General features: G+C 48.0%; 1 protein-coding gene across 1 annotated transcript in view; it reads left to right on the top strand.

The window, feature by feature from the left end:
- The first annotated feature begins 989 nt into the window (after positions 1 to 989).
- LOC123771439 (titin) overlaps positions 990 to 11,967 on the top strand; it is a 236,050-nt gene continuing 225,072 nt past the window's right edge. Inside the window, exon 1 of the mRNA XM_045763962.2 lies at positions 990 to 1,112. Coding sequence (XP_045619918.2) covers positions 1,016 to 1,112 — 97 coding nt within the window. The 5' untranslated portion in view covers positions 990 to 1,015. The remainder of the gene's footprint in view (positions 1,113 to 11,967) is intronic.

Genomic DNA, 11,967 nt, shown 5'->3' with positions numbered 1-11,967 from the left:
CTCTCCAGCGGGGAGCGTTAAAGTTTCTTGAACGGAACACTAATGGTGCAATGATTTGCACCGATTCCAAAGCAGCACTGCAAAACCTAGGAAAAAGAGTCTGTCATCATCTTAATGGCATAACTAATTAGCACTAACTACACAAGCTCTAATTCTATCCCTGTTTACAGGTAACATTCCTCCTATCCTAGTGGAGGAAGCTGAGGTGTAGTCACCGAATATAAGTAAGCGATATGAGAATAGCCGACTGTACAATTTCCACAGTGAATCAGATAACTCCAGTACAGACGCTTTGGATTTACCTCACCTCTTGAACCTCAAGAATGTAGCACTCGGCGTGTACAGTTCTAACTGACCCCAAGACACTACAGCTTCGGCACAGAGCAGACAGCAGACTAGAGGACCGCATTCAGCTACAACGCTCTCTCAAGCCCCATCAAGTTTAGACACGATTCCTCAATCGAGCCGCCACGCTCTCCCACATAGAGCTCCGCGACTCCGGCCACACTCAGCTCTCTGCTCTGCTCCAAGCTCCATCTTAACGTCTACGACACTGATGTATCCAAGACTGCTAAATAAATATGAAAACCCACACAATACTGTGTATCTGACCTACCCAACAACGTAACATAATCGTCCGTTACGGTTGGAACAACAAAAATGTCAACATAATTTGACAGCATAAACAGAAGGAATACAATTGCTTATTAAATGTTTACAAGCCAGATAACAGCAGAGGTGCAGGTTCGGTAATTAATGTACAATAACACCAAAGTATTGGTTGACGTTTAGGAATTTAGCATGAGTGTGATAGTGTGTGTTGAGGGAGAGCAGGGTGAGGGAGAGAGAGAGAAGGGTGAGGGACAGAGAGAGGAGGATGAAGGAGAGGAAGGCGAGGGAGAGGAAGGCGAGGGAGAGGAGGGAGGGCTGGGGTGAGACAAGGAGGAGCGTGAGGGCCACGGCTGGTGGCCTGGAGAGGTCAGTAGTGCCGCTGGAGCTGGTGTGAGAAGTGGCCATGGTCCGCGCACCCACCTTACCCCGCCCCGTGTGGGGCTCTCAAGGATATACTCTATACCTCCTCCTTCTCCTCCTCCTAATGCTCCTTATCACAAGTAAGAACAAAAACATTTAATTTTTGTTCCTTCATTTTGGATGAACACGTTAAGGAAATCGTATAGGCCTATTTGTTTAGGGCTCAATGCCGTATCGAATGTGTTTATTTGTTTTTAATATTGGGTGTTGTAGCGGCTACTGAGTGCAATTGTTTATAATTATTTGTTGGATTTATACAATCAATGGGTGTTTGGGTCTCATAATGGTGAGAGGGTGAGAGTTGTCGGCGGAGATGAGAAGGGAGGAAGGAGGCCATTATGGCTCAGTGATGTGTATGACAGAATGATTGGCAGCCCTGTGACCACCTGCCCTCCACCACAGTGCCGTCCCCTCCACCACAGTGCCGTCCCCTCCACCACAGTGCCGTCCCCTCCACCACAGTGTCGTCCCCTCCACCACAGTGCCGTCCCCTCCACCACAGTGTCGTCCCCTCCACCACAGTGCCGTCCCCTCCACCACAGTGTCGTCCCCTCCACCACAGTGCCGTCCCCTCCACCACAGTGCCGTCCCCTCCACCACAGTGTCGTCCCCTCCACCACAGTGCCGTCCCCTCCACCACAGTGTCGTCCCCTCCACCACAGTGTCGTCCCCTCCACCACAGTGTCGTCCCCTCCACCACAGTGTTGTCCCCTCCACCACAGTGTCGTCCCCTCCACCACAGTGCCGTCCCCTCCACCACAGTGCCGTCCCCTCCACCACAGTGTCGTCCCCTCCACCACAGTGTCGTCCCCTCCACCACAGTGTCGTCCCCTCCACCACAGTGTCGTCCCCTCCACCACAGTGCCGTCCCCTCCACCACAGTGTCGTCCCCTCCACCACAGTGCCGTCCCCTCCACCACAGTGCCGTCCCCTCCACCACAGTGTCGTCCCCTCCACCACAGTGCCGTCCCCTCCACCACAGTGTCGTCCCCTCCACCACAGTGTCGTCCCCTCCACCACAGTGTCGTCCCCTCCACCACAGTGTCGTCCCCTCCACCACAGTGTCGTCCCCTCCACCACAGTGTTGTCCCCTCCACCACAGTGCCGTCCCCTCCACCACAGTGCCGTCCCCTCCACCACAGTGTCGTCCCCTCCACCACAGTGTCGTCCCCTCCACCACAGTGTCGTCCCCTCCACCACAGTGTCGTCCCCTCCACCACAGTGTCGTCCCCTCCACCACAGTGTCGTCCCCTCCACCACAGTGCCGTCCCCTCCACCACAGTGCCGTCCCCTCCACCACAGTGTCGTCCCCTCCACCACAGTGTCGTCCCCTCCACCACAGTGCCGTCCTCTCCACCACAGTGTCGTCCCCTCCACCACAGTGCCGTCCTCTCCACCACAGTGTCGTCCCCTCCACCACAGTGCCGTCCCCTCCACCACAGTGCCGTCCCCTCCACCACAGTGTCGTCCCCTCCACCACAGTGTCGTCCCCTCCACCACAGTGTCGTCCCCTCCACCACAGTGTCGTCCCCTCCACCACAGTGCCGTCCCCTCCACCACAGTGCCGTCCCCTCCACCACAGTGTCGTCCCCTCCACCACTGTGCCGTCCTCTCCACCACAGTGTCGTCCCCTCCACCACAGTGCCGTCCTCTCCACCACAGTGCCATCCCCTCCACCACAGTGCCGTCCCCTCCACCACAGTGTCGTCCCCTCCACCACAGTGCCGTCCCCTCCACCACAGTGTCGTCCCCTCCACCACAGTGTCGTCCCCTCCACCACAGTGTCGTCCCCTCCACCACAGTGCCGTCCCCTCCACCACAGTGCCGTCCCCTCCACCACAGTGTCGTCCCCTCCACCACAGTGCCGTCCTCTCCACCACAGTGTCGTCCCCTCCACCACAGTGCCGTCCTCTCCACCACAGTGTCGTCCCCTCCACCACAGTGCCGTCCCCTCCACCACAGTGCCGTCCTCTCCACCACAGTGTCGTCCCCTCCACCACAGTGCCGTCCCCTCCACCACAGTGCCGTCCTCTCCACCACAGTGTCGTCCCCTCCACCACAGTGCCGTCCTCTCCACCACAGTGTCGTCCCCTCCACCACAGTGCCGTCCCCTCCACCACAGTGCCGTCCTCTCCACCACAGTGTCGTCCCCTCCACCACAGTGCCGTCCCCTCCACCACAGTGCCGTCCTCTCCACCACAGTGTCGTCCCCTCCACCACAGTGCCGTCCTCTCCACCACAGTGTCGTCCCCTCCACCACAGTGCCGTCCCCTCCACCACAGTGCCGTCCCCTCCACCACAGTGCCGTCCTCTCCACCACAGTGTCGTCCCCTCCACCACAGTGCCGTCCTCTCCACCACAGTGTCGTCCCCTCCACCACAGTGTCGTAGTTTATTTATTTATTTATATACAAGAAGGTACATTGGGTTTGAGAGGATACATAGCATAGTATTTACAATCTTATAAAGCCACTAGTACGCGCAGAGTTTCGGGCAGGTCCTTAATCTAACAGATAATTTTAAGTAGGTAAATTCTAGCAGAATTAATAAAATGATAACAGATACATTGTAAGAAAAAAATGAGATGAGAGAGATTAGTAAGTATATTAAAGCACATTGGTATATTAAAGCTCTGATTGATTACATTGACAGCTTGATTGGTAATTTAAACAAGATTAATAGACACTATACAGCAGATTGATAGCACATACAAGAAGACAGCAATGATCACAATGGTAAAGATGTTCCGATTGGGTACATAAGGATTGGGAGATTGGGTAGCAATAGATACAGTGCAATTTTAAAGCAAAAGTTAAAAAAATTATGAAGATGAAATTAGGTATTTTTTAGTTTTGTTTTTGAATGAAGCAAAAGTTGGACAGCTTTTCAATTCACTAGGGAGAGAGTTCCATAGACTGGGTCCCTTTATTTGCATAGAGTGTTTACACAGATTAAGTTTGACCCGGGGATATCAAAGAGATATTTATTTCTGCTGTGGTGATAATGGGGCCTATTACATCTGTCCAGGGAGAGTTTCAGAGCAGGATTTGCATTTAAGAACAGGGTTTTGTAAATGTAGTTGACACAAGAGAATTTGTGAAGTGAGAATATGTTTAGCATGTTTGAGGAGTTAGTGAGTAGTGTAGTGAGAACGGGGCATACGACCAGGTGCGACATGATAAGGTGTAAGTGTAGGTGATAGTTGAAAGTGTATGTATTGAGGGCATAGAGTTATACAGTTATGTATGCTTATAGATAGTGTTAAGCATTGGAGGGTTTAGAGTTAAGCATGGTTGCAGCACATAACATCACCAGACCTAGGAGACCGGGTGCAGTATGTGGAAGGTTAGGTTAGGGAGGCGCGGGAAACAGGATGTCTGGCACGTGTCCCTATGCAATGTGCTCACCTAGTTGTACTCACCTGGAGCAGGAGCAGCACTAGGAGACTTGCACGTAAGGGGTATGTGTTTCCACTATTGACTGAATGTATGTAATTTTAGATCAAACCCATGAGCTTTGCCATTACACCCGTCTTAGGCGTCAGAAGATTGTTATTTACTTAGCTAAACGAACTAGAGGGTTCAGTTCCTGAACCGATTATGTGCCTCTGTAACCCTTTACACCACCGCCCACGGGATGGGTATGGAGTGCATAATAAAGAAAGAAATTAAATTAGGTGGTGGTTTGAGGTGTACTGAGATGAGCGAAGTATTGGGAATGATCATATCCTCACCCACACCCCACCCCACCCCCTCCTCACCCCATACCACCAACCATCACTCCACCCTCCCCCCCCCATACCTCCACCAACGCCAACAGCCTCACTTGCATTGGATAGACTAGTTGTTCTGTGCAAAAGTCTATAGTATTGAGACCTGCAGAGTTTGGTGACAAACCCAATGATATGGTGGTTGACATACAACCCACCACCAAATGAAAGAAGACCCAGGCAAGAGTATGACAGAAACAACATGGCAGTTAACATTATCATTGAGAGAAAAGCCACTGCTGCCTGTAGAAATCGATCCCATCTGCTAATAATGAGGAACTTTAAACATGGAAGGATAGACTGGGAAAACGGAACCACATGGAGGTGAGGAAACATGGAGAGCGAAACTGCTGGAGGTGACGACTAGAAATTTTTTAAGTCTGCATGTCAAGGGTCCCACGAGAATGAGAGGCAATGATGAACCAGCAAGACTCGACCTAGTATTCACTCTAAACGATTCAGACATTAGAGAAATCGGTCTTGAAGCCCCCGTGGGTATAAGTGATCACAGTATTTGCAGTCTCCGTGGTGTAGTGGTAAGACACTCGCCTGGCGTTCCGCGAGCGCTATGTCATGGGTTCGTATCCTGGCCGGGGAGGATTTACTGGGCGCAATTCCTTAACTGTAGCCTCTGTTTAACGCAACAGTAAAATGTGTACTTGGATGAAAAAACGATTCTTCGCGGCAGGGGATCGTATTCCAGGGACCATAGGATTAAGGACTTGCCCGAAACGCTACGCGTACTAGTGGCTGTACAAGAATGTAACAACTCCTGTATATATCTCAAAAAAAAAAAAGTATACTGTTGTTTGAATATCTGGTCGAAGAAGGGTTAATGTACTCAAGGAAGGGACCAGAAAGCAAGAGCCCAGCATTCCGGAAGGGAAACTATGAGGAGATGAGAAAATTCCTAACTGAAGTAGCTTGGGAAACAGAGCTCAAGGAGGCAGCAGACAAGTTGGTCACAGTCTAAAATGAAAGAAAATGAAATGGAGATGAGAAACCCATGGTTTAATCAGAGTTGCAAGCTAGCAAAGCAGCTAAGTAAAAGGGCATGGAGAAACTATAAAAATAACAGAACACTAGAGAGCAGAGAAAAATACCAGAGCGCCAGGAATGAATACGTCAGGGTGAGAAGAGAGGTAGAGAGGCAATATGAAAATGACATTGCGAGCAAGGCAAACACTCAATCCAAACTGCTGCATAGCCACTTCAGGAGGAAAACAATAGTGAAGGAACAGGTAATTAAACTGAGGATAGGGGCAGAAAGATTCACTACAAACGACAAGGAAGTGTGCAAGGAACTCAATAAGAAATTCAAGGAAGTCTTCACCCCAGAGAAACGAGAAGTCCCAGAGATAAGGGAGGGAACATCAACCCAGACACCACTAGAGGAGTTTGTGATTACCAGTGGGAAAGTAATAATAATAATAATAATAATAATAATTTTTATTTAGGCAAAGGTACATACATAAAGAGATTTTACAAAGTTTGTTGGCTTTATAGATAGAGCTAGTACATACAATGCCTAAAGCCACTATTACGCAAAGCGTTTCGGGCAGGAAAAAACACTACTGACTAAAGCTTAAAACTAATGGGTAAAAAGAAAAAAATGCGTTGAATACAAATAAAAATAGAGGTAAAAGAGGGGGGGAACATTGTTGAAAAAACAGCACAAATACAATTATAAATTATTACAGAAAATTACATTAAAACAGCGTTGATTTGTAAAACAAAAAAAAAAAAAAACATACATGGGTTGACAATAGAAGGGTAAGGTAGGTTACATGGAATTTATTAGGTATAGCTTCGTTTTTAACTTAAACTGGTTGAGAGAGGTACTGTCTTTAACATGGTTGGGAAGGTCATTCCACATCCTGGGCCCCTTGATTTGTAGAGCATTTCTGGTTTGATTAAGTCGTACTCTAGGAATATCAAAACTGTATTTATTTCTGGTGTGGTGCTCATGGGTTCTGTTACAACCTTCTATGAAGCTTTTGAGATCAGGATTGGCATTACAATTTAGCGTTTTGTATATGTATAATACACATGAGTGAATGTGCAGTGACTTAATGTCTAACATATTCAGAGATTTGAGTAGGGGTACCGAGTGATGTCTGGGGCCAGAGTTGGATATTGTCCTAATAGCAGCTTTGTGTTGAGTAATTAGAGGACGTAAGTGATTTTGGGTAGTAGAGCCCCAAGCACAAATACCATAGTTGAGATATGGATAGATAAGGGAGTAATAGAGAGTCACCAGGGCAGGGCGTGGTACATAATATCTGATCTTAGAAAGAATGCCCACAGTTTTTGAAGTGAGGAAGCATCTGGTAGATTTGGATGTGACAAAGGGTATAGGCCCAGATGGAATCTCACCATGGATTCTAAAGGAAGGAGCAGAAGCTCTGTGCCTGCCACTCTCCATGGTGTACAACAAGTCACTGGTAACAGGTGAACTGCCAACAATTTGGAAGACGGCCAATGTAGTCCCAATATACAAGAAGGGTGATAGGCAGGAGGCACTGAACTACAGGCCAGTGTCCCTAACTTGCATTCCATGCAAGATGATGAAAAAAATTGTGCGAAAAAAGCTAGTGGAACATCTATAGTGGATGAACTTTGTAACACAACATCAGCATGGGTTCAGAGATGACAAATCATGCCTAACAGGATTAATGGAGTTCTATGACCAGGCAACAAAAATCAGGCAAGAGAGAGAGGGCTCGGCAGACTGCATTTTTCTGGACTGCCAGAAAGCTTTTGACACAGTACCACATAAGAGACTCGTGCACAAACTGGAGATGCAGGCAGGAGTGCAAGGGAAGGTACTCCACTGGATGAGAGAGTACCAAAGCAACAGGACACAGCAAGTCACCATGATGGGTGAGGTCTCGGATTGGCGGGGAGTCACCAATGGAGTCCCACAGGGATCAGTCCATGGACCTATACTGTTTCTGATATACGTAAATGATCTCCTAGAAGGAATTGACTCGTTTGTCTCGATGTTTGCTGATGATGCAAAAATTATGAGGAGGATAATATGAGGCTACAAGATGACCTAGACAAACAGAAGGAATGGTCCGGCAAATGGCTACTAAAGTTCAACCCAAGTAAATGTAAGGTAATGAAACTAGGAGGCCAGTCACTGGATACCGAATGGGAAATGAAGTCCTTCACGAAACTGGCAGAGAGAAAGATCTGGGAGTTGATATCACGCCAAACCTGTCTCCCGAAGCCCACATCAATAGAATAACATCAGCGACCTATGCGAGGCTGGCTAACATCAGAACTGCTTTCAGAAACCTGTTAGTTAGTTTAGTTTAGTTCATTTATTATGCACCCCATACCCATCTTGGGGCGGTAGTGGAAAGGGTTACAGAGGCACATAATGGGCTCAGGGACTGAACCCCACAATTCATTTAGCTAAGCAAGTTACAATCTTGATGAGCTAGTTACAAAATTCAATATAAGTCGTCACATCAACAATGGGTTCGAGATAATTTAGAACCTCAAGTACAGGTTCTAAATTAAGCAACTGACATATGTGGAGAGCTAGTGTCACAATTTATATGTTTGTCCTGCACACCGCCCCCCATCCAGTGGGCAGCGGTGGATAGGTTACAGTCACTCAGTTACTACCTACAGTTAGCAAACTGGGGATATTTGGCTAAAATTTCTGGTAGCAGATCATTTTGAATGAAATATTTACACATCGCTGGAACGTTGGTTATAGAATTGTCTCTAAATTCACGTATCTTTTCGCACTCCATCACATAGTGACGGAGGGTGTGCGAATAATTTTGTTAACACAGTTTACATTTGGTCAGGTCTACATCAGCAGATAATGAGAATTCCCAGAGATACTTGTAACCGAGTCTAAGCCGAGCAGTAGTAACATCTAGAAGTCTGCTGATTTTATTGGATGATCCATAGATGTGTGGCTCCTCTTGCATGATAGTATGATGATAGATGGAATTACTGGTGTCAATTTCACTTTGCCTCAGATCTACAAGATCTTGTTGAAGTTCTCGGTATACTACTGCTCTCAGATTGCTCATTGACAATCCAAGGTTACACTCAAAGGCTCCAGAAACCTGTGTAAGGAATCCTTCAGAACCTTGTATACCACATATGTAAGGCCAATCCTGGAGTATGTAGCCCCAGCATGGAGCCCGTATCTAGTCACGTCGCTGGAAGACAGAAGAGCTAGGGAAAACATGATCAGCACATACAAAATTCTCAGGGGAATTGACAGGGTGGACAAGGATGGATTATTTAACACGAGTGGCACACGCACAAGGGGACACAGGTGGAAGCTGAGTACCCAAATGAGCCACAGAGACATTAGAAAGAACTTTTTCCGTGTCAGAGTAATTAGTAAATGGAATGCACTAGGAAGTGATGTGGTGGAGGCTGACTCCATACACAGTTTCAAATGTAGATATGACAGAACCCAGTAGGCTCAGGAATCTGTACATCAGTTGATTGACGGTTGAGAGGCGGGACCAAAGAGCCAGAGCTCAACCCCCACAAGCACAATTAGGGGAGTACAATTAGGTGAGTACCCCACCCATAGATCCGTGAGAGTGAGAGTGAGTGAGTTTAAAATCTCACGCACAGTAGCTGGAGGAGAAGATGACTGTTTTTGGTGAGTGTAGGTTGTCAGGTAGGCTGTTCCATATTGATGTTGATAGTTTTTTTGCAGTACAGAAGGAGGTGAGTGTACCCCCGTACTGGGGCTACCACCACCGCTACATGTCAATTGCTTGGAATACTCACTCAGGAAGAATACTCAGCCCCTCCGGCTCCCGGGATTCACCGGAGTCTCATTGGTCCCACAGGAGTCGAGGACCAGCAATGCCCACCACCGCAAGTCTTTGCTCCCATCACTGTGGGGTGCCACTGATTCACCCTGGGAGCCCTTCAGTCAACCACGGGGAAACTGGTGTTAGCAATTCCAGCCTAGACCCATGGAGAAGTGAAGGAAGACCCAGGCTTACCTTTTAACAATAAATTTCCCTGAGTCTTGCCTGCCAGACAAAAAAGTTGCAGGAATTTCTTTCCCGCCTGCCTTCTCTATCTTCCTTTAACAAGGTCGCCAGCTGGGTTGAGATACCTGCACCCCAACAATGCAGTTCAGTGGATGTATTCTATACTGCTTGTTGCCGCAGTGTTGCTACTCTTTCGGCCGTGATACTGGTCGGATATGGCCTAGGGTGCGCTTTTATATAAGTCTATGCTGCTTTACCACTCTTTAGGCAATAAGACCTTCTGTAGAAAACGTGGTGTTCACTAGGTGGTACTATGATAACCCTCGATCGTGTATGCTCATAGAGATTATTATGGAGGCACACTTAAACACAATGATAAAATGTGTGAATTTACTGACATAAACTACATGATCACACATACATTTACAAACAACACGGGAATGGAAAAATGAGAATAGTAAATCTGGAGATCGTCAGCAACTCTTCTTTCGCGACCTCCAACAACTCCACCAACTGGACAGATTAAAAGGAGGGCCACACACTCCCTCACAGAAGGGCCTCTTCGTCCACGTCGGCACCTCTTCCTACTGGTGTATCAACATTATGCTATAACACACATATATGAACATAATGGCCTATCTAGCCTAATCAAACAAGGGGTAATGGGAGGGAAATTGATCTACCTTTACATTCCTGGCTCACGACGCCTGTCCCTCGATGGTGTGAGGTTCCCACGCTTCCTGAGTCGGTTTCTGAGGATCTAGGAACGTTCCACAAGTCCTCAGGTGTCGTGAAGCCTTCGCGTCATTGCCAAACCATTCACAGAGTTTTAGATATCCCAATCCTGGTTCATCATTGGGCGCTGAGCACATCACTGCATGCACTCTCTCGTCCCTCCCACAAGGTGTTGCTCCTTGCCCTAGGAACGGTGTCGTCCCTCCAAAGTCCTCAGCGAACGTGACTCAGTCACAACTAGGCCTGCTCGCCACACCTTCCAGACCCTCAGCTCAGGCGGCGCCGTCCAGCATCATCGCCGGCCGATTATTCAAGTTTTGGCACTTCTCTGGCTCAATTAACTTGGCTTCTTCTTGCTTCCCGGAAGCACAGGGTCTCCAATAACAATGGTGGGATGCGATGGCTAGTTTAATCCACTGAATAAGGCTTGTAGAGCCTCAAAGCCTCGAGAGTTGACCGAGGCGCGTCCTCTCACCTCCACAGTCACGTCAACTCTGCCGTTGGCGCTGACCTGGGGCACTCAGTGACGTCACGGCGGGCTCTGATTGGTTGCCCGTGACCTAAGCCACCCAATCCGCACTCGGATAGCGTTTTCTACAAAATGGCGACTCTGCAGGTAGGGGTACTACTTCATTTGTATCTGGGCGCCTCTTTTCCCCTTACCTACAAACTTATAATGTAAATTTCTCCCTTATCTGGCGACAATCTGGTCGCCGCATATACCAACAGACTCCCTGTATCTCAGAGAATCAGTAGAGAAAGCTGATATGACTCTTAAAGTAGGCAAACAGAAGAAATAATACAGGGCACCGTAACATACCCCTCCCCTTAAAATAAGAGTCATATCGGTTAGTAAATCCGGGAGAGGGCATCTGCTACCACATTCTCCCTTCCTTTAATGTGCCTGATTTCCAGCCAGTACTCTTGTAACAGTAAGGCCCATCTTGTCAGCCTCTGGTTCGAGTTCTTCATCCTGTGCACGAACGTCAAGGGGTTATGATCGGTGAACACTCGCACCGGTCTAGTACCTCCACCCACATAGATGTCGAAATGCTTCAGTGCCAGGATCAGGGCTAAGGCTTCCTTCTCCACTGTACTATAAGCCCTCTGGTACTTTTCGAATTTCTTCGAATAGAATGCCACTGGACGATGGACTCCATCCTTCTCTTGAGCTAACATGGCTCCAATCCTCACATCGCTAGCGTCGACATACAAGATAAAGTCTGACTCAAAGTCAGGCAAAACCAGCACTGGCGCTTCGGTTAACAACTTCTTAGTCTTCTCGAAGGACCCCCCCACTTCCATCTAACGTTCTTAGATAGCAATTCAGTCAAGAGGGTGTGCCACTGTAGAGAAATTCTTGCAAAATCCTCTATAGTATCCAATCATCCCCAGATATCGTAACAATTCTTTTCTCGTCCTGGGATTCGGATATTCTTTG

Source organism: Procambarus clarkii, chromosome 14, assembly GCF_040958095.1.
Source record: "Procambarus clarkii isolate CNS0578487 chromosome 14, FALCON_Pclarkii_2.0, whole genome shotgun sequence".
Taxonomy (NCBI): domain Eukaryota; kingdom Metazoa; phylum Arthropoda; class Malacostraca; order Decapoda; family Cambaridae; genus Procambarus; species Procambarus clarkii.
Note: the sequence above shows the minus strand (reverse complement) of the source record. Positions and strands in the feature narration are given on the sequence as shown.